This window comes from Podarcis cretensis (genome assembly GCF_951804945.1).
Source record: "Podarcis cretensis genome assembly, chromosome: 8".
Classification (NCBI taxonomy): domain Eukaryota; kingdom Metazoa; phylum Chordata; class Lepidosauria; order Squamata; family Lacertidae; genus Podarcis; species Podarcis cretensis.
Genome location: NC_137177.1, coordinates 78636156 through 78659634, shown reverse-complemented (window position 1 = coordinate 78659634; position 23479 = coordinate 78636156). Strand labels below are relative to the sequence as shown.

The 23479-nt window shown below is 46.9% G+C and overlaps 1 protein-coding gene across 4 annotated transcripts; it reads right to left on the bottom strand.

The window, feature by feature from the left end:
* Nucleotides 1-1175: 1175 nt before the first annotated feature.
* On the bottom strand, nt 1176-10209 carry UBIAD1 (UbiA prenyltransferase domain containing 1). 4 transcript variants are annotated; one of them, XM_079987214.1, is made up of 3 exons: nt 10065-10209; nt 4341-4905; nt 1176-2275 (listed from the first exon to the last, which is right to left on the bottom strand). In XM_079987214.1, exons 2-3 carry the CDS (start codon nt 4861-4863, stop codon nt 1788-1790), a joined length of 1011 nt encoding a protein of 336 aa, XP_079843340.1. In that variant the 5' UTR covers nt 4864-4905; nt 10065-10209; the 3' UTR covers nt 1176-1787. The 4 variants fall into 4 exon arrangements, with proteins under 4 accessions (XP_079843340.1, XP_079843342.1, XP_079843343.1 ...); XM_079987216.1 differs by having other exon boundaries at nt 9984-10194; XM_079987217.1 differs by lacking the exon at nt 10065-10209 and adding an exon at nt 9787-9974.
* Between the last annotated feature and the right edge of the window lie 13270 nt (nt 10210-23479).

Sequence of the window (23479 nt, the reverse complement as noted above, 5' to 3'; positions counted from 1 at the left end):
GGGCACCACTGTAATCATCATCAAGATCCAAAGGGTAGATCCGTCTTGGCACCCATCTCTCTGGAGAGGAGAGAAAATGAGCCAAGGATTTCTGTGTCATGGCATCTTGTCAGTCCTCTGGAATTCATTCCGATGAGAGGTTTGGCGGAGTTCCACCTACAGGAGGATGTCAAGAGGATGAGGAAGACACTTCTTTCTTGGTTCAGGCTGTGCATTTAAACATTGGTTTTCTATGCCGTTATATGCTTAATTGGCCTTCCCCAAACAGTTCTGAATCCAAACTGTTACTGAATTCCAACTAGGGCTGGGCGATATGTTGATATATCTTCCAAAACCAGTTTGAAGTCCATATCGTGCGATCCGTTTCATAAATTTTGACTCGGCAATATATCGCAAATCATGATGTGTGTGTGCTATGTAAAAATCAGAGTGTGGGAAAAACTGTGAAGCCAGCCAATGGCTTTACACAGCTCCATCCTTATTTCAGACATTGTGATATATCAGTATATCGCAAGGTTTAGCTGCTGATATGATGCTGAAAAACAGATATCGCCAAAAATAATTTGGAGTAAGAATGATATGCAGCCGAAAAGAAAATTTAGGGGACCAGGGGCGGGAGGAGAGGGAAGTCACGGAATTCGGAGAATCCCATTTTATGGATTTGATGTTGTTTTTGTGTATATTTTTCTTTGTATTTCTTATTGTATTTGTTATTGTGCGGGGTTTTTTTTTTGTTATTTTTGTTGAAAATTATATGTGTGTGTGTGTGTGAGAGAGAGAGAGAGAGAGAGAGAGAGAGAGAGAGAACCAGATACCACCCAGCCCTAATTCCAACTTGCTGGGCTGATAAGAGTTGGGAGTCCAACAGTTTTTGGACTGTCACTTGCCCTGACTGCCCCCTAGCTACCTCCTGACATGTCTCTACCATGCCCAGATACCTCCGACATAACTCAGCGTTCTTTTAATGCAGCAATGGGCAACCTGTTGATGACCTGATGCTGATGGACCACAACTCCCATCATCAATTGGACCACACTGGCTGGGGCTGATGGGAGTTGCAGTTCAGCAACATCTGGAGGGCACCTGCTTGGCAAAGGCTGCCTATCCTTCAGGGTTCCTTGAATTCCTTGCTCAGCTTACTTTCAATTTCAACTAGCTTCTTCCCTAGAAAGCTGGAGAGTTTCTTTAAACATTTATTTTCCAACTTTTGGGGAGTGGTGGGAGAACAAATGAAACATTGGGAGTTAAGCTTTAATATCTCTTTCCAGCCCCACCCCACTTAAAAGAAAACACTTTGCAGCATCTTTACAGAGGGATCCCATGAGCAGGACTGCTGCAACTCCAGGTCACGGCCTGGCCACCTAAACCATTAAGACAAAAAAAAATTAAAAAGCTCAATTGAGAGACCTCTTATTCTTGTTCTCTGAGAAAAATAACCCCACAAGCACTGCCCAGGCAGCGGAGGCTGGTGCCCACCGATACAGGTGTGGCAGAAGGCAGAGAGGCCCCCAAGAAGGTGGGGCCAGAGAGAGCGACAGGTAGAACCAGCCAATCCCAGCTTTGCCCCCATCCTCCTCCTTTTCCTCCATACTGAGTTCTATAATGGCAATACTGAGACTAAGGAGGAGGAGGAAGCCGACAGCCAGTTCCACCACCTTGGACTGGATGCAAGCCGGAGTTGGTGGGGCAGCGGCCCCTCTCGCCTTGACCTCCACTGCACCCAGTTCTCAAGGGAGAACCCGGAGTTTCCAGCCACGGTCGCCTCCACAGAACTCGCCCCCCCCCCACTAGAGCTTCGGAAGAGCCCCCGGGGGCGCCGAGAGGATGGCGAAGACGTAGAAGAGTCCCAGCAAGAGGTTGAGCTTGGCGGTCCTTTGGGGGAGCTTGACGAAGCTCTGGCTGCGGAACTGCCTCTCCAGGGAGAAGGCCATGGGGATTGTGACGAGTGGGAGGGCCATCGTGATGGTGTAGCGGGTAGCCAGGACGCAGAAGACCAGGTAGGGCAGGAAGAGCAGGGCGTTGTACAGGAAGTAGGAGAATGTCGGCCCAATGAGGATGGCCAGGGTGACGATGCCGGCCTGCCGGTCCGACTCCATGTCCCGGGTGTTGTTGCTGTGCAGGATGGCCTCGGTGCTCAGGGCCAGAGGGACGGCGTAGAGCAAGGGCGAGACCGACAGGTAGCCCACCTGCACGGCGTAGGCGAACATCACGGCCAGCGGCCCAAAGGTGATGAGGATCACCACGTCGCCCAGTGCCACGTACTTGAAGCCAATGCCTGCAGTCACGACAGAACAGAATGACAGAGGAGGCAGCGAAGCTGTAGCGGTTAGAGCGGCAGGCCGGGACCAGGGTTCGAATCCCCTCCCTTCTCCCCTGCCCATGCCATTAAGCTCTTTGGGTGAGCACACGCCAGGCACTGCCTCTCTCAACGTAGCCTAACTCACAGAGTGGTTGTGGGGATTAAATGAGAAGAACCTCGTGCACCACCTTGAGCTCCTCGGGGGGGGGGGGAGGGGGAGAGGGATATAAATGCAATAAATAATACAGGATCCGATAGGATCAGGGCGAAAGCCACCTGATCTCATGGTGGCCAGTCAGGTGGTCCCATCATGGGAACGCCACAACCCAGACCCATGTGCAACAGTGCTCTCCCTGCTGTTGATTCCTAGAAACTGTTGCTCGCAGGCCTGTGGCCTTCAATAGTGGAAGCAGAGAATAGCCATTGTGGCTAGTGGGCACCGACAGTCTTATCACCCATGAACTGAAGACCAGGAGGGTGGAAGTCTTAAGCCTACAAAAGACCCTCTGCGGCTCAGAAACCCCAGATATTAAAAGAGTCAATTAACTCTTATGTAACAAACATAGGTAAAGGTAAAGGTACCCCTGCCCGTACGGGCCAGTCTTGACAGACTCTAGGGTTGTGCGCTCATCTCACTCTAGAGGCCAGGAGCCAGCGCTGTCCGCAGACACTTCCGGGTCACGTGGCCAGCGTGACGAAGCTGCTCTGGTGAGCCAGCACCAGCGCAGCACACGGACACGCCGTTTACCTTCCCGCTATAAAGCGGTACCTATTTATCTACTTGCACTTAAGGGTGCTTTCGAACTGCTAGGTGGGCAGGAGCTGGGACCGAACGACGGGAGCTCACCCCGCTGCGGGGATTCGAACCGCCGACCATGAGATTGGCAAGTCCTAGGCGCTGAGGTTTTACCCACAGCGCCACCCGCGTCCCCTGTAACAAACATACAAACAAACAAAAACACCACCCCACAATTACCATATATAAATGTTCCTTAGCAGCAAACCAGTTTGATATGCAATTATGAATGGAGGAATGGAAAAAAGAATTGGGGATCTCAATCACAACCAAGCAATTGTGTTAAGTTCTATAACAAGGGTGTCTCTGGACCTCAAATTAAGACTCATAGAATGAAAAATAATTTTTAGAATTCCATTGCACTCATTTATGAAAGGATTATCTAAGACATCCAGCTGCTGGGGGTGTAACAGGGATAATGCTTCTCTAAAACATGTTTGCAAAATGCCCTATATTGATAATTTTTTGGCAGAAGGCAACATAGATGATCAACACAGCAAAAATCACAATGCAGGGAAAACTGTGAAGCCTCTGCCTCTGCGTAACTCCATGCTTATTTCAGTCACAGTACTATACTGGTATCTCACCATGTTTAGTTGGTGATATATCGCAATGTTAAAAACCAGTTATCACTCAGCCCTAAGCCTAAATTGCAGAATTCTGGCGCAGAACCCCTGTCGCCTCAGCTACTGAACCTGGCTAGGGCTGGACGATATATTGATATATTGTCCAAAACCAGTTTGAAGTCCATATTGTGAAATCGGTTTCATAACTTTTTACCTGGCAATATATCACGAATTGTGTGTGGGTGTGCTATGCAATAATCACAATGTGAGGAAAACTGTGAAGCCAGCCAATGCTTCTCTCAATTTCTGCAGCTACTGTTAAGTCTGCCAGCTCAGCTCTCCCCTGCCTCATGCATGGGGCAGCGAATCAAAGAAGCAGATGCCAGCAAAAATCACGATGCAGGAAAAACCATGAAGCCAGCCAATGCTCCATCCTTATTTCAGACATTGTGATATATCGTATATCACCATGTTTAGCTTGTGATATATAACAATGTTGAAAACCAGATATTGCCCAGCTCTTCTTAAAGAGCCTACACCTTAAGTTTGGTACCCTTCAAAAGCTTTGAACTCTCGCATCCCAGGGATTTGGGAGCCCCACACACCTGGAGGGCCCCAGGTTGGGGAAAGATGCTCTGCAACAAGAAAAGGTCTGCATGTGTTGGTGAGGATTCCTTACCTCCAGTATAGAGAAAGGAGCTGGAGAGGCCTCCGAAGTAGATCAGGGCAAGATGCTCCAGCTTGAGGGTAGAGAGGCAATAGAGGCAGGCCGCAGATATGCAGCCGAGGGTGTACAAGAAGACCCCGAATCTGACCACGTCCTGGGGCTCCAATATCCGGTCCACCAGGGTCCGGTCATCGCTCTTCTTGTGATCGATCCCCTTGGAGAAGTCGTAGTAGGTGTTCACGAGGTTCCCGGCCCCGTGGACGGCCAAGACTGTCACTGCGCTGCCGACCAGGAGCCCAGGGTCCAAAGTCCCCAGGGAGCGGTAGGCGAGAGCGCTGCCTAGGGCCACCGGGGTGAGGGAAGCACTAAAGCTCCAGGGGCGGAGGGCCAGGACATAAGAGGCACACTTGTGCTGCCAGGTGCTGGGCAGGCTCTTCGGGGTGCCCAGCAATGCCGCCCCTTGATCTTCCGACTCGCTCTCCTGATTGTTTTCGCTGACAATATTGATCTTTTCCATCTCATCTTCCGCCTCCATTGTTCAAACAGGCTGCTGCAACGCCAGGTGTCAGAAGTGAACCTGAAAAGGGGAAAGGAAGAAGAGAAAGTTGTGTGGTGGTCCATTAAATCTGAGGAAAACCTGTACCTTACCCCTTTCACAATAGCCCTTTCCTCCTCTTTAGAGGAGTTATTTCCTTGACGGAGAGAAGTGTAACACATGGGTGGGGAGACCTCAGGACCCAGGGAACTAATTTGTCGACTCCTCTCTGGCCCTCGGGGCTCTCTCCCCATCCCCAACATTTCCCGTTTAAAAAAATGTAGCTAAGTTGGGGAAAGAGATCCGGCTTGAGATTTTGCAGAATGATCCAGCAACAGGCTGACTCACAATGCTGAATCAGGTCTTTATATTCCTTTTATGGGACTCCTATGACTTAGTTCAGCCATCTGATGCCCTTCGGATGCTTTTGGTTACTGACTGGGATTATTGTTATTTATTAAATCTGTACACTGCCCTTCATCCGAAGACCACAGAGCGGTTCACAACACAAAATGGGACTGGTGGGAGTTGTAGTCAAAATATCTGGAGGGTTGCAGGTTTATCTAATAAAATTTCAACAGGTGCAGCCCCCCATACCCTGTCAATGACATTGAATTACAGAATAATAGGACTGTAAAGTTGGAAAGGCCCCAAAGGGGCATCGACTCCAATCCCCTGCAACTCAGGGGCCATCTAACCTCTGTTTAAAAAACTCCAATGAAGGAGAGCCTGACACTTTCAAAGGTTTCAGGTTTGATTTAGTTTACTAATTAAAAGATTTTTCACAACAGCCATTGCTTAAACCACCTTCCAGCCATTAAAAAAAAAAATATCCACATTTTCCACTGTGCTCCAAGCAATTCAGAGAAGGCAAACGTTCTGCAATAGCACAGGGCACAGGAATAGCACAGGGCACACTGGTCCCGCATAGGACATGCCATAATAGAACATAAATATAGTCAAAAACACCCAAATTGAAACCAAGAAACAAAGCCTCCCTTCCCTTCACCAGCGTGGTGTAGCCAAAAACATTTGGAGGACATAAGGCTAATGAAACTTGCCTTTAAAATGAGCACTGAATTAAAGCACGGGGATTAATCAGAACGGACTGAAATAAAACAATGTGTGATGGGCATTAGAAGCATTCCTTGCCCAACTTCCACCTGTCACCCTGTTGTTTTCCTTGAAAGTCTGACTTAAGCCTTTACATGCCAAAGAAGGCCGTGTGATCTGTATGTAGGAGAGTTTCTGAGGTCTCTAAAATGTCAGAAGCCCACAATAATTCATAGCAGGGCTTTCAGCAATAAGTTTTAAAGCAACACTTTTTAATGACCTCTCTTTAGCTGTTTTGTATTGTTTTTAAACTTATTTTAAGTTATTTTAAAATGCATGATTGTAGAACTTAATTTATTTATCTAATATTATTTATCTAATTTTTTTACATATCCCAGTCTCCCAAGTGGTTTACAAAATAACAAACAGAATATGTACTAGACAGATAAGTAATGAAAGCATCAACCAGCACTTCAGACAAGTTTGATCTGGAACTGGTAGTATGCAGTTCAACATTCAAACCATATATTTATTAAAGGTGACTAACAGAACAGACATTTTACACCCTTATGGCAATATGGAAGCCAGAACAGTTTGCCTGTTCAACATTCAACATTCCTGTTTCGTTAACCCCTGTAATAAATACAAAAGCAAACCAAAAACAAGCAAACCAAAAACTGGATAAACACAATGTACTATAATAGACTTCTTCTTTTTTGCTATTCTAAAGCTGTTTTAAACAGCTTTCAATACTGAACTCCAATGTTAATGCTGGTGCTAATAATAGCAATAACAATAATTATGCCAGTGTGGTTGCAGATTCAGACTATGACTTGGGTTCGAATCTCTGTAATGGAGCTCACTAATGGAGACCGTGGGCCAGTACTTACGTCTCTCGGCCTAACCTACCTCACAGGGTTGTTGTGAGGATGAAATGGGAGGGGGGGGGAGACAGGTGGCATATAAATGTAATTGTTTTTGGTGTCTACCTGCCTCAAGAGACAATAGGGTGCGAGTCGGTGGAGGGTGGGGAATTAAGTCAAACCCCTGTGTGAAGTGACCTCCCCAGCAGACCCATAGCTACCTCTCTGTGTGTATGTGTGTGTTAGCCAGGGGTTTTTTGCCCCGAATGAAGCCTCCAGCGGGGCACCATTGAGGTGGGGGTACGCAAATGTGTGTGTGTGTGTCAAACTGGGTCTTTGAATATGGTTCTGTCCCTGCTCTCCAGACAGAAAAATCTAAATATACAATCTGTTACTACATTGGGAAACAAAAGATGAGCTTCTCAAAGCCTCTATGACACACTGGGCAATAGATAAAGGACATAATATAGATTTAATCTCTGGGAAAAGCTTTGGAAGAGCGATCTGAAGTTTACAGTTTGTTATTCCTTGGAGCAGAACTACCTGAAATGATTCACAGATGGTATATAACTCCGAGTGGGCTTGCTAAGATGTATAAGACTGAATTAGATAAGTGCTGGAGGTGCAATGAGACTGAGGGTATGTTCTATCATATGTGGTGGATCTGTAAAAGGGTAAAAGAGTATTGGGAAATAATTTATAATGAATTGAAAAAAATGTTTAAAAGTACTTCCCCCAAAAAACCCAGAGTCCTTTCTGTTGGGGATAATTCTGACGGAAATTCCCAGGTGTCAAACAAGGTTATTTATGTATGCCACTACGGTAGCCCAAAAATGGAAAAAGAGCAAAGTACCCACTAAAGAAGAATGGCAACTTAAACTGATGGAATATGCGCAGCTTGCGGACCTAACATATAGAATAAGAGAACAAGAACAACATAGGTTTAAAAAAGACTGGAAAATGTTAATTGAATATATGGGGGGAAATGGTGTACATTGAAAATGTGGGCAGTATTAAGATAAATTCAACAGTGTAAATAACTTTTGATGGATGTAATAATGTAATATTGAATGGTTTGGTTTATATGAAATATGCAGGGATTTATGTTATGCAAAATGTACCACGCAAAGAGAAGGGGGGAAGTCATTGATATTTTAAGGTTGTTTAAATGAATATTCTAAAATGCAAAACTAACATTTAATAGAAAATATGTGAAAAAAAATCAAAATCAAAATATAGGATATATAAAAGTAACATATATTGTCAAACTGGGTCATTGAGCCTGGTTCCGCTCCTGCTCTCTGGACAGAAAAATCAAAATACAGGATATATAAAAGTAACATATACAATGGTTGTTGTTGTTGTTTAGTCGTTTAGTCGTGTCCGACTCTTCGTGACCGCATGGACCAGAGAACGCCAGGCACTCCTGTCTTCCACTGCCCCCCGCAGCTTGGTCAGACTCATGCTGGTAACCTCGAAAACACTATCCAACCATCTCGTCCTCTGTCGCCCCCTTCTCCTTGTGCCCTCCGTCTTTCCCAACATCAGGGTCTTCTCCAGGGAGTCTTCTCTTCTCATGAGGTGGCCAAAGTACTGGAGCCTCAGCTTCACAATCTGTCCTTCCAGTGAGCACTCAGGGCTGATTTCCTTCAGAATGGAGAGGTTTGATCTTCTTGCAGTCCATGGGACTCTCAAGAGTCTCCTCCAGCACCAGAATTCAAAAGCATCAATTCTTCGGCGATCAGCCTTCTTTATGGTCCAGCTCTCACTTCCATACATCACTACTGGGAAAACCATAGCTTTAACTATACGGACCTTTGTTGGCAAGGTGATGTCTCTACTTCTCAAGATGCTGTCTAGGCCTGTCATTGCCCTTCTCCCAAGAAGCAGGCGTCTTTTAATTTCGTGGCTGCTGTCACATATACATATACAATGGTACCTCGGGTTAAGTACTTAATTCGTTCCAGAGGTCCGTACTTAACCTGAAACTGTTCTTAACCTGAAGCACCACTTTAGCTAATGGGGCCTCCTGCTGCTGCTGCGCGGCCGGAGCCCGATTTCTGTTCTCATCCTGAAGCAAAGTTCTTAACCCGAGGTACTCTTTCTGGGTTAGCAGAGTCTGTAACATGAAGCGTCTGTAACCTGAAGCATCTGTAACCCAAGGTACCACTGTATAGCCAAACTGGGTCATTGAGCCCGGTTCCACCCCTGCTAACCGGAGAGAAAAATCAAAATACTGTACAGGATATATAAAAGTAACATATATAGCCAAACTGGGTCATTGAGCCCGGTTCCGCCCCTGCTCTCCAGAGAGAAAAATCAAAATACTGTACAGGATATATAAAAGTAACATATATAGCCAAACTGGGTCATTGAGCCCGGTTCCGCCCCTGCTCTCCAGAGAGAAAAATCAAAATACTGTACAGGATATATAAAAGTAACATATATAGCCAAACTGGGTCATTGAGCCCGGTTCCACCCCTGCTAACCAGAGAGAAAAATCAAAATACTGTACAGGATATATAAAAGTAACATATATAGCCAAACTGGGTCATTGAGCCCGGTTCCGCCCCTGCTCTCCAGAGAGAAAAATCAAAATACTGTACAGGATATATAAAAGTAACATATATAGCCAAACTGGGTCATTGAGTCTGGTTCCGCCCCTGCTCTCCGGACAGAAAAATCAAAATACTGTACAGGATATATAAAAGTAACATATATAGCCAAACTGGGTCATTGAGTCTGGTTCCGCCCCTGCTCTCCGGACAGAAAAATCAAAATGCAGGATATATAAAAGTAACATATGTAGTCAAACTGGGTCTTTTGAGCGCCTGCTCTCCAGATAGATAAGACAAAATGCAGGATATATAAAAGTAACATATGTAGTCAAACTGGGTCTTTTGAGCGCCTGCTCTCCAGATAGATAAGACAAAATGCAGGATATATAAAAGTAACATATACATGACAACCAAGGGAAGGAATTCGATACCGGTCACGCAAGCCCTACCCCGCCTTGTCCCCTTCTGCCGTCCGCGGAGGTGGAGAGACGCCGAAGCCCCGCTTGCCCGCCGCCGCCGCCTCCTCCTCCCGCGAGCATTGAGGAAGCCGGGCCACTTCGAGCCCAGAAGAAAGGCGAGGCCCTCGGCCCGCCCCGCCCCAGTCTCCTGCCTCCGCGGGGCGGCAGCCTCCGCAGCAGCGTCCCACCCTGCAGGGGTGGCGGGGCGCAGGCGTAGTCCGGGCGGGAGGAAGCCGGAAGGGGGGAACTTCTCCCCGCTCAGGACTCACCCTGCGCCCAGAGAAGGCGGCTCCCCAGCAGCCCCAGCTCCCCCGACGCCGACGCCCACTCCGGCTCGCCTCTGCCATCGGCGGGTCCGCTCCCTTCTCCTCGCCCCCGCCGCCGGGAGCCCGAAGCGCGTGCGCCGCCGAAAGCGGCCCGGCCGGAAACAGAACTCCCTCGGAGGCAAAGGTTCCGACCCAGGGAGGCCGGCGAGCTGAACGCCCGCGTGTCGGGTGTCTGCTTGCTTGCTTATTTGGTTTTCCGGGGCGGGTTATTCACGCCAGATTCTTCCTGGAACCCGGCCTTTCATTCATATATATATATATATATATATATGTGTGTGTGTGTGTGTGTGTGTGTGTGTATACACACACACACACACACATATACATACACACACATTCACTATATATACATTCACTATATTCACACACACATATATAGTATATATATATATACAAATACATACATACTATATATATATATATATATATATATATATATATATACACACACACACACACACACGTCCTATACACACACACACACACACACACACACACAAAACACAGTATATACATACACTACACACACAGACACACACAAACACACTATACACACTATATATCATAGCTGTCAACTTTTTCCTTTTTCAAAGGGAAATTCCCTTATTCCGAATAGGATTCTTTGCAAGAAAAGGGGAAAGTTGACAGCTATGCTATATATATATATACAGTCATACCTCATACAGACGCTTAAGGTTGTGTTTTTTGGGGTTACAGACCCGCCGAAACCTAGAAATACCGGAACGGGTTACTTCTGGGTTTCGGCTGTCGCGCATGCGCAGAAGCACTAAATCGTGCTTTGCGCATGTGCAGAAGCACTGAATCGCAACCTGCGCATGCGCAGACTCGGTGCTGCGGGTTGCGAACGTGCCTCCCGCACGGATCACGTTCGCAACCCGAGGTCTGACCACCAAACTGGGTGTGTCATCCTGGCTTCAGATTGCGTTTTCATTTACGATTGTGTGGCATTTGTAGTGGGGAGACACTGCACTCCCCTCGCTTGTTCATACGTTGCAATGGCAAGGTGGTACAGCCCTGCCACAAGGGACTGTACCAGTTCAGTTGAAACATAGGAGTCATTTAAAAAAATTATTAAGAATTTCTGAGTTTGCAAAAATACTTGCATCGTCTCTTTTTTTAAGATGTGTTTTCTACAGATCAGTTTCATTCATTGTGAGACATTGGCGTTGCATACAGTGTTAGGTTAGGAAGAAAAGAGGGGGAAAGAAGGGGAGGGGGGACTTAGGAGTCATTTATTGGAAAGCACACATTTATGGGCTATACCTCCCATACATGGAAAATCACACCCCCACACAAAAAAACCCAGCAGGCTGGAAAGAAGGCTTGGGATCATCCTTTTCACGGAGGGTGCAATTTGCCGACAATTCTCTTTCCACCCCCAAAAAGGAGGCAGTGTACTTTTATTCATTCATGTTATTTATTAGTTTACAGTGTTTATGGGCCAGACTACATAGCAGAGAGATCTCCAGGACTGGGTCGCCTCACTTATGCTCTCTCTTCCACGAATATCTCTTGCAATAGCCAGGTGAAAAGTCTCTGCAAGGCAAGTATGCTGAACTTGCGGCACTGCAGAGATTGTTCCCATCTCATCCATGGATTTTGGCTGTGCTGGTTGGGACTGACAGGCGTTGTACACCAGCAGGATCTGGAGGGCGACAGATGTTCCTCTGACTCGAGAGATGTCAAAAAGAAAAGTCATATAGGGATCCTGGCGCTATCCTTGGCACATGTGACAATAAATGTCAACTGTGTAAAACAGGGGTCAGCAAACTTTTTCAGCAGGGGGCTGGTCCACTGTCCCTCAAACTTTGTGGGGGGCAGACTATAATTTGGAAAGAGAAAAAAAAGAACAAATTCCTATGCCCCACAAATAACCCAGAGATGCATTTTAAATAAAAGCACACATTCTACTCATGTAAAAACACGCTGATTCCCAGACCATCCGTGGGCCGGATTTAGAAGGCGATCTGGTCCCCAGGCCTTAGTTTAATTACCCATGGTGTAAAACAATCCTTGATCATTGGTCACACTGGCGTCCAACAACCACTTTGTTGTTTAGTTGTTTAGTCGTGTCCGACTCTTCGTGACCCCATGGACCAGAGCACGCCAGGCACTCCTGTCTTCCACTGCCTCCTGCAGTTTGGTCAAACTCATGCTGGTAGCTTCAAGAACACTATCGAACCATCTCGTCCTCTGTCGTCCCCTTCTCCTTGTGCCCTCCATCTTTCCCAGCATCAGGGTCTTTTCCAGGGAGTCTTCTCTTCTCATGAGGTGGCCAAAGTATTGGAGTGAGTCTCAGCTTCAGGATCTGTCCTTCCAGTGAGCACTCAGGGCTGATTTCCTTCCAACAACCACTAGAGAGGGGCAATTCCCCAATCCTGTTGTATCTGAGATGAGGCGGACAGGAATGCGGCAGTAGAGAGATGCTCGCTCTCTGCCTCCAGGGGTCGATGTCCCCATTGGCCGTTTCCATGCATTTCCTTACTATTCAGAAATGTGGTTCTCCTCCTTCGTTTCATCGTGGAATTCAGCACACACACACCTTAACAATGGCTGCCTTGGGTGGATAAGAATAGAAAGCGATAGGCTGAGTAAACTGGCGTAGCCTCCACCTGCCTGCCACAATCCATCTTGTGCATTTGGGCTGTTCAAATGTTATAAGAATTTTAAGCTCTTTTATATTTAAAATAGGTAAAGGTAAAGGGACCCTTGACCATTAGGTCCAGTCGCGGACGACTCTGGGGTTGCAGCGCTCATCTCGCTTTATTGGCTGAGGGAGCCGGCGTACAGCTTCCGGGTCATGTGGCCAGCATGACTAAGCCACTTCTGGCGAACCAGAGCAGTGCACGGAAACACCATTTAATTTCCCGCCGGAGCGGAAACTATCTACTTGCACTTTGACGTATTTTCGAACTGCTAGGTTGGCAGGAGCTGGGACCGAGCAATGGGAGCTCACCCCATCGCATTTCCCGACCGGTTTGAGCCTTAAAAGGTACGCTCTCTCCGAAGGTCCAGTCTTCCTTAAGAAGCTGACCCCCTTGAAGGGACCCCATTTTTATTCTTATTTCATCAAACATCCTTGGAGAGAGGAAAGAGAGTTAATGGAAGGCCAGCAGCGCCGTTACTTGGAAGCAAGCCCCACTGACTTCCGTGAGACTTACTTGAGAGTAAACGGAAGGCGGTTCAGCGCAGGGAATAATTTGAAAGCTTGCAATGGAGAACTTTAAATGTGCAGTGCTATGCAGCTGGCCCCATCACCTCCTGGCAAACAGAAGGGGAAGAAATGGAGGCAGTGAGAGATTTTACTTTCTTGGGCTCCATGATCACTGCAGATGGTGACAGCAGTCACGAAATTAAAAGACGCCTGCTTCTTGGGAGGAAAGCAATGACAAACCTAGATAGCATATTAAAAAGCAGAGACATCACCTTGCCAACAAAGGTCCGTATAGTTAAAGCTATGGTTTTCCCAGTAGTGATGTATGGAAGTGAGAGCTGGACCATAAAGAAGGCTGATCGCTGAAGAATTGATGCTTTTGAATTATGGTGCTGGAGGAGACTCTTGAGAGTCCCATGGAAGAAGAAGATCAAAGAAGAAGAAGATCAAACCTATCCATTCTTAAGGAAATCAGCCCTGAGTGCTCACTGGAAGGACAGATCCTGAAGCTGAGGCTCCAAAGTTTGGCCACCCCATAAGAAGAGAAGACTCCCTGGAAAAGACCCTGATGTTGGGAAAGATTGAGGGCACAAGGAGAAGGGGACGACAGAGGACGATATGGTTGGATAGTGTTCTTGAAGCTACCAGCATGAGTTTGACTAAACTGCAGGAAGCAGTGGGAGACAGGAGTGCCTGGCGTGCTCTGGTCCATGGGGTCACGAAGAGTCGGACACAACTAAACGACTAAACAAACATGCAGTTGTGCTGGACCCAACGCAGTCCTTCTCAGAGTTGATCCACTGAAATTATTTAACCCAAGTTACTCTTGTCCACAAATGTCAATGGGCCTACTCTGAGTAGGACTTGCACCGCAGACAGCCCATTGCCTACTACTCAGAAGTAAGCCCCGACGATTTCAGTCTGAGTTACTCTTGGGTAAGCAAACCCAGGATACCCCCCAGAAAATGATTAAGAGGATAAAGAGCAAAGCCACAGCAGCTGTGCGTAAGGCCCTCTAAATCGTATGCAAATGAGCCTTGCCCAGGATTTCTATAAAGGGAGGGGCTATGGGAGGAGGAGGGGGACACGCCCAACTTCCATCTTGCTCCTCCCCTTTCTTCTGGTTGCTCAGCGGGGCAGAGACTCGACTTCAATTTGGAGCCTACACGGTTTTGTTTCCTGCACCCTTCCCAAGTCAGTATTATTTATTTTGTTTTATTGCCTTTAAATCCCACCTTTTTCTCCAAGAAGCTCAAGGTGTTGTACATGGCTCTGCCCCCTCCTCACTGAATCTCTACAACAACCCTGTGAGGTAGGTTTGGCTGAGAGGTAGTGAGCTTCATGGCCAAGTGGGATATTTGAACCCTGGTTTCTCAAGGCCCTAGTCCGACACTCTAACCATCGCACCACACTGTCCCTAGAAGTTTTTAGGCAAACAAGGAGCCTCTTAGCTTTGGGATGTTAACGGAGAAATCTGAGGGCTCCCTTGGACAAAAAACAAGGACACCAGCCAGGAATACCAGAGCAAAACAGCAGCCAGTAGGCTTGGTCTTTATTGAAGACTGTCGCGACAGGACTCCCACCTGCCACAAGGTGGAACAAGATGGAAGCCCAGAACAAAAGACCCCAAACTTTTATTAGCTGCTAATCCCCATGTTACACCCCGCCCAAACTACATCACTAATACATCATGGTTACATCATGAAAGGAGAGGTCTGGTGGAAGTAATCTGAGCATCCTGGACCCTGCCCCATGGTTCTCCTTGCCCTCCACCAAACCCCCATCAAGTGTAACAAAAGAGATATTTATATTTCCGTGTTCCCCAGCCAAGTTAATCACACCCTTTTGTCTTCATCTGGGTTTGTTATTTCTGGAATGGCTACCTGTCTGGCACCCGGGTATCAGGATGCCAGGAATCACTCAGGCAGAGGGGCTGCTGAGTAGCTGAGCTCACATGTCTATATGAATTTCTGATGTTTTCCCTGTGAGCCAGTACATAGATAAATTTATCAGTGAATTGTTACATTTGGTATCATGCAGCAAAGGCCCTTTGAATAGATAGGAAGAAACTGCGATGAAGTGTTTTGTGGGGACAAATCACAAAAGTCACAAAAGTGATTGTGCTGATTTTGGTAGTGGGCTGCATGTGCATGATATCTGCTGGAGGGGCAACCCCCCCCAACCTATACATAAATTCCTGCAACTGGGCAGGACCCAAAGAATGAGAGAATTGAGCAGTTAAGCATCTTTAAGTCTCTCTAGCTAGTTTCCAACTCAGAGTAGACCCAGTGGAGTTAATGGACATAACTAGCAGGTTCATTCATTGCTATGGGCCTACTCCTGAGAATAATTTAGCCGGCTACAACCCTGTGGAATGAGTGGTTTTGCAAAACCCTCTGCCTCTTGGTGGTTCAGGGTGCCTTGGTGCATGTTAAGAGAGCTGGTGGAGTGGACCAGCCCCATCCCTGTTGCCAGTGTGTTCCCACTCACCCCAAAAAAACTCCTGTGTAGTGTGAATAACGGGAGAAAGTTACTCTTTACCCCCACCGTGCCTCATTGAATTCTATATACCTCTGTGGGGATCACACAGGGTCCCCGGACGTTTGACGGTCTATTGATCCCTGTGCCACCACTATGATCACTTCCCCGCTGCCACCAACCCGTTTCTCTTGTGTACACACAGAGTCCAGACAGTTGTTGACATTAAAACAAATAATCAAGTTTATTTTATAAGCATTAACAAGGTTATGGTTTCAGATAATTTTTCTTGTCAGTTTTTTATCCTTAGTTTCTATACCGGCCTATAGCTTCCTAATAACGTCTAACTGATTATCCCACCTGTTTATCTGAATCACTCACTCTCACATCAAAACTAGACCAATCCACAGACTTATATCCTCCCTCTTCCTTCTCCAACTCCCAACTGACTTTTACACAACTCTGACTCTAATTCTAACTCCTCCCCTTGGGTTCCCACTGGCCAATCACTTCACACTCATTTAACCCTTTCCTTATGACCCACCTAAGAGGGCAAACGCCACAACTTCACAATCTATTTTAACCCCCATCGAAAAAATAAAAGGCAGTTGGTTCCCCAGCCTTCTAAAAATGCAGCTGCAGAGTTCAGGAATTTTATACACAACGGACCAGGAATGGAATTTAGAGTTGTCCGGCCTGTCCACTTAATTTTAAAGGATGGGTCCAGCCTACAAGGTGTGATATCATGGTTAAGAGTGCCAGAGTAAGACTTGGGTTCAAATTTCACACTGGGCTTTGAAACTCACCGGGTGTGACTTTGGGCTAGTCACTGCCTCTCAGCAAAATGCACCTCGCAGGGTTGTTGTGGGGGGTTAAATAATGAGGGGGCAGAGCTGGGGTGCATCACCTTGAGCTTATGGAGAAAGGCGGGATATATCATCATCAACATTATCTGTTTATTTGTATGCCACTTTCCCACAAAATTGTGCCCAAAGCAGCTCTCAACATCTCATGTCATCAGTTAAGTACAACGGTTCAAAAAAATGCATGTTAGAAACAATTAGAAATAATAATATCCACCAATTAATAGATTTAAATAATCATGCACATTTTATTTGAATGCGTAATAATCACAACGAAGGTCTATTGACTTCAGTGGATAGAATTCTCTGCCCCATGAACCTTAGCCAGCCCCTGCCTGCCTGCTTTTTTTTTTTTTACAACCACCCCCAGGGATTAGTATTGATTGATGGCACCTTCCTCCTTAAGACTGCAGAACTCAGCAGGGATGAAACCAGACTTAGCTGGCTCTCTTTGTCATTGGCGCCCCCTACTGCTGGTCTCCCTGCATTCCAGCCTATGGGCAGCCTCCCTCACTGGGTGGCCCTGACACAGCAACATTGTGTTGCAAGGGCCTTCCTTGGCGTTGTCTATTTCCATGCATGCAGGTGGTATCCCAGGTCAAGTCCCTGTCATCACTAGGTAAGGCTGGGGGACAGCTTTGTCTGAAATCCTGCACGACTTCTGCCAGTCAGTGCAGACAATACTGAACTAGATAGAGCAATGGTCTGACTTAGTGCAAGGCAGTTTCTGGTGTCTCTGCTGTTTATGAGAACATCAGAGGAGACCTGTTGCATTGGGCCAAACGCCCATTTGTCCAGCATTCTGTTCACTCAGGTCCCTGAGGGGGAATGCCACAAGCAGGACATGAGCCATCCATGCTGGTGCTTCAAATGGGAGAGAGTTCCACAGTTTAACTCTGCATTGCATGAAGAAGTATTTTGTGTTATATGTCCTGAATCTTCCTATAATAATAATAATTGTACTCCATCCATCTGGCTGAGTTGCCCCTGCCTCTCTGGGTGGCTTCCAACGTACAGAAAAACATATTAAAATATAACATGTTCAAAACTTCCCTTTACAGGGCTAGGGACACGGGTGGCACTGTAGTCTAAACTACTGAGCCTCTTGGGCTTACCAATTGGAAGGTTAGTGGTTCAAATCCCTGTGACAGAATGAGCTCCTGTTGCTCTGTCCCAGCTCCTGCTAACCTAGCAGTTTGAAAGCACACCAGTGCAAGTAGATAAATAGGTACTGCTGCGGAGGGAAGGTAAACAGCATTTCCATGCGCTCTGGTTTCTGTCACGGTGTTTCTGTTGTGCCAGAAGCAGTTTAGTTCTGCTGGCCACATGACCCAGAAAGCTGTCTGTGGACAAATGCTGGCTCCCTCAGTCTGAAAAGCGAGATGAGCACCGCAACCCCATAGTCACCTTTGACTGGACTTAGCCGTCCAGGGGTCCTTTACCTTTACATACAGGGCTGCTTTCAGATGTCTTCTAAAGCAGTGTTTCCCAACCTTTTTTGGGCAAAGGCACACTTGTTTCATGAAAAAAATCTCGAGGCACACCACCATTAGAAAATGTTTAAAAAATTAACTCTGTGCCTATATTGACTATATATAAAGTAACTCTCTTTAATAGGAATCAAATAAACACAAAGAAAGTGTTTTATAATTACTTTATTATGAAATAGTAAGTAAACAGAAATATGAAAAATTATAAAATACTTTATTCAGTGCGCCTTTTGTCCCTCTCCTCGAAATGCTCCAACTCAATGTTCCTCCGCGGGCTGGCCATTGGAGAGCCGTGTCGCCCACACCGCAGCCCAATACAATATGAACCCTCCCCTCGCAAGCGGCAACCCCTCCACACTCCCCACCTTAAGCCTCCACACGCGCCCTGCCCAAAGAGATGCCTGCCCGCGCGCGAGGGGATCCTTTACCTCAGCATCCCGCCAAAAAAAAAAAAAAAAAGAGGGCGGGAGACAGCAGTCCCTCAGAGGCTGGGCGTTAGGAAGAAGCAGCCGCCTTCATCCAAGCAGGAGCAGCAGCAGCTGTAGCTGTAGTAGCGCCAAGCTGTGCCGGGGACTCCGTGCCCATGAGGGGAGAGAGGGGAGAGAGAGGAGAGGCAGCAGGTCGCCCTCTTAAGTCACGCGCGCGCAGGCACCACCACGCATCCCTCGCGCCCTCTCGCAGAGCCCCTGCTCAGCACCTCCCGCCTCGGGGACGCCCGTCATGAGCCGCTGAGAGGCCGCCAAGCCTCCAGGCTGCTCCCATTCAGCCTTAGGCGCGCGCCCGCCTCGGGAAAAGCGATGCTGGGAGGCGGAGAGAGAGAAAGAGAGGACGCCGCTGGCCGCGTCCCACCCTCAGTCAGTCGGCTCGGAGCTACTGAGGAGAGGGAGGTGGGGACGACGGCGCGTCTGTTCCGCTCGGGGCCAGCGCGCCCCCGCCCCCCTCTCCAGAATCCCCAACTAAATACGATGCGCTAAGGGAGGGGGGAGAACCCACCCACAAAGAGGACGCCTTTCTGCAGGGCGCCTAAGGCCTCTCGCCGCCCGACTCGCCCGCCTCCCTCCCACGGCACACCAGGCAACGTCTTGCGGCACACTAGTGTGCCGCGGAACACCGGTTGGGAAACACTGTTCTAAAGGTTATAGAGTTACTCGTCTCCTTGACATCTGATGGGAGGGCTTTCCACAGGGTAGGTGCCACTACCGAGAAGTCCCTCTGCCTGGTTTAGTTTCAGTGGATTTAGTTTCAATGGATGTCCACTTCACTGGATGTCCCCAAGTTCCAATGTTGGGAGAGAAGGAGAAAAACGCTTCTCTATCCACTTTCTCAATGCCAAGCATAATTTTTATGAACTTTTATCATGTCTCCTCTTACTCAGCTTTCCTCTAACCTTATACAGTGATACCTCGGGTTAATAATAATAATAATAATAATAATAATAATAATAATAATAATAATTTATTTATACCCCAGCCAAGACCAGGTTCAGGGCGGCTAGCAACCAATAATAAAAACAAGTTTATTAAAATACAACTTAAAAAACAAGATTAAAATAAAACATTAAAACATTAAGATGCAGACTCTTCACAGGAGGAGAAAGGAAAAAAGAAAGAGGGGGAGGGAATCAAACTGATTCTAAGCCAAAGGCCAGGTGGAACAACTCTGTCTTATAGGCACTGCGGAAAGAAATCAGATCCTGCAGGGCCCTGGTCTCATGAGGCAGAGCGTTCCACTAGGCCGGAGCCAGTGTTAAGAAGGCCCTGGCTCTGGTTGAGGCTAATCTAACTTCCTTAGGGCCCGGGACCTCTAGGGTGTTGCTATTTATGGACCTTAAGGTCCTCTGTGGGGCATACCGGGAGAGGCGGTCTCGTAGGTACGAGGGTTAAGTACTTAATTTGTATGTAACCTGAAGCGTATGTAACCTGAGGTACCACTATACAGTGGTACCTTGGTTTTCCAACATAATCCATTCCGGAAGACCGTTCGAGTTCTGAAACGTTCGAAAACCGAGGCGCAAAGGGCGGCCTGCAGACGCATGTTCAAAAATGGAAGTGTTTACTTCTGGGCTTTCGGCGTTCGAAAACTGAAACCTTTGTCAACAGAGACGTTCGAAAACCGAGGTACCACTGTACGTCCCAAACGTTTCAATCTTTCTTCATAGGGGAATCGTTCCATCCCCTCCATCATTTGGGTTGCCCTTTCCTTGCTAGGAGATTTAGTGTGATCACATCCTTCTTGTGTGCTTCTCTCCCTCCCTCTCCCAGTTCTCCTCTCCAGGTGGAGTGGACTTCTCTGAAGGGCGATGGCAAGCCTCTGCGTTTTGCCCGATCACCTCCTGTTGGATATCTTGTCTCTTGTCCCTATGGGCGACCTGATTCGAAACTGCCGTCCAGTCTGCTCCCGCTGGCGGGACCTGGTGGACTTGCCCATTCTCTGGAAGCGGCTCTTCCGGCGGAAGGACAGCAACAAACGTGTGCCAGTTGTGCCACGTGATATAAAGGCCTACTACATTTTGGGCCACCTGGAGAAGAATTTGATCAAGAACCCCTTTGGAGAAGGCAAGTCCCTGCTTATTCAGGAGAAATACCAACAAGCCTGCCTTGAGCAGAGAGGGAACTGATTTGCAGAGTCCTTTCCAAAAGCCTCTGCTTATATATATATATATATATATATATATATATATATATTAAATAATATTTATTAAAATTTTCAAGGGTTACAAAAAGCAAAAGTAAAAACAATAACACCAAACAAAAACAAAACAACACATCACAACAAGAGAAAGAAAAAAAAGAATAAAAAAGGGACAAAAAACAAAAAACACAACTAATCTTCCCAACTTATTTTTCATTCGCTTATTTCCTTGACCTCCTCACACCTCCCTTTTTTGTATTCTAATTCGATTATCTATTTCAGCAAATCCTTTCCATCTTTTCCAATTTTTGTTCTGTAATTTATCTCAATATAATGTAACTTTACCTTCCCTCCTTTCACCATTTTTTTTCTTTTTTTTTAACCTTATTTTAACATTAAAACTAAAATGCTTGTATGTGTTTAACTCCTTATAACATTTCTGCTAAATCCATAAAATATCAATCCATTGTTTTTCTATCACTCATTAATTTTGCAAAATTTCCCCCCTCTTCACCTGCTTCCAAGGGGGGTTTTGTATTTTTAACCGATGGAGATTTAATCCTTTATCAAAAGCTTTCAAAGACTTTAGCTTGTAACGTCTTTGCTTCAGTCTATTTACAAAAGCGGAAGGCGGACTTCCTGTTTATGACCTTCCCGCTTCGGCGCCAAATTAAGGTACTTGAAAAGCCAATTTTCCGTTCTACTCACAGGTAGTTGTTTAAAATCCAATTGTCCACAGGAAAAAGTCAGCGCTCTCCAGCAAAAGCAATGCGGCTTCACTCCGTGAAAGAAGCAGTCGATTCAGAGCACCGCGCCGCTCACCCCACATCGCTCCGGATCCCCTAAACAGGGTTTCCCCGCGAGTAGGGGAGGCGCAAAAGGTGCCAGCCGAATCCCAGGTTCACAGGCTTCTTCCTCCTGTGATTTCAGTGGGTCTCCGCCTTCGCCGTGGCGGTCAGACCCTGTTTTTCACGGAGTAAGTTCCTCCCGATCGGAGGAGCTCAGCCATTGTCGGAGGCGCCAACCCGGAAGTCCCCAAAAGCCTCTGCTTATAGTCCTTAAAAAAACACTCAGTGTTGGGGCATCTGGTCTGCGTGCAGCAGGTCCCAGGTACTACTACTACTACAACAACAACTACTAATTATTATTTATACCCTGCCCATCCGGCAGGGTTTACCAAGCCACTCTGGGTGGCTCCCAACAGATTAAAAACAGAATACAACATCAAACATTAAAAACTTCCCTAAACAGGGCTGCCTTCAGATGTTTTCTAAAAGTCAGGTAGTTGTTTATTTTCTTGACATCTGATGGGAGGGCATTCCACAGGGCGGGTGCCACCACCGAGAAGGCCCTCTGCCTCGTTCCCTGTAACCTCACATCTCATAATGAGGGAATGCCAGAAGGCCCTCGGCGCTGGACCTCAGTGTCCGGGCTGAACAACAGGGATGGAGATACTGCTTCAGGCACAATTTCCAATGGCATCTCCAGGTAGACAATTCTGAGCTAGGCAGACCCATGATCTGATGTTCCTGTGAACTGTCCCACATCTGAGTGCAGATGAGTAGGAAATTAGATGTGTGAATTCTTACACACACACACACACACACACACACCTCCTTTCCTGAAGAAACCAAGCATCTCAGGGATGCTAAACAACTACTCCCTGCCCCTTGACACACTCTTTTGTTATGTGGCCATGGCTAACTTAGTTCCGTAAATTTATTTATTTTACATCGGGAAGCTTCCAAACACATCGCTTCTTCACCTGCATTCAGAAGTGGTATAGCTGAAGCAAAGTGAGGCTGTACCATATTTCTGCATGCAGAGTTTGACTCTCAGGTGTCAGGTAGGCCGTTGTGAATTACAGGGGAAGGAGAAAATGCTGTGTCACTGGGAATGGGAAGGAATTTCCTGAAGCGGGGAGCCGCTTAAACCTGCTGAAATGAAGAGCTACCTACAAAACTCTTCTTGGTTTTGTATCTCGAGAGGCTGGTCCATGGCAGGGGGGCAGGAGGGGCTCTGTTCCCACCTGCCTGTCTTTTTCCAACCATCTCTGGGTTTGGTACTGACAACTTCCTCCTCCTCCACAGTGATGCCTGTGTTGAACTGAACAGGAAAAGGGATGGAGACAAGCAAACTAGAATTGGTGGGTTCTCTTGTCATTGGCTCTGGGCTCTCTGCCTTCTGCCCTCCCAGTCCCAATAGACACCAGCCCCCTGGGATTTGCAGATTTCTGGGGCAGCATCCCAGAGCCGCATTTACAGAACTCCAGTTTTCATGATTTCCCAGGAAAGTGGAACTGAGCGTTAAAACTGGCAAAAAGCTGGTAGTTCTAGCTATTGGAAAAAACAGGAGTATTTTAAAGTTCATTTCTGGATTCCGCTTTAAAATATTAGACCTTGCGAACTTAAAAATGCAGTCCAAACCGTGTCTACTCAGAAGCAAGTCCTATTGAATTCAGTGGGGCTTACCCCAGGTAAATGGGGTTAGGATTGTAGCCTACAATGTACACTGTTTTACTAACAACGTGAGATATCTACACCACTCAATGCCACAAGTATTTAAATTATGTTATTTAACATGCCCTTTCATAAATTTCCCAGTAATTTATAGGTTGTGTGAATAGGATGCTGGACTAGATGGACCTTGGGCCTGATCCAGCAGGGCTCTTCTTATGTTGTTAACCCTTCCCTATCACTTGTCCCCTTTTCCTACAGATGG

Coding starts and splice junctions, on each gene's coding strand:
- UBIAD1 (XM_079987214.1), bottom strand. CDS start 4,863: ATGGAGGCGGAAGATGAGATGGAAAAGATCAATATTGTCAGCGAAAAC. Junction 2,276..4,340: donor CTCCTTTCTCTATACTGGAG/GTAAGGAATCCT, acceptor TCGTGACTGCAG/GCATTGGCTTCAAGTACGTG.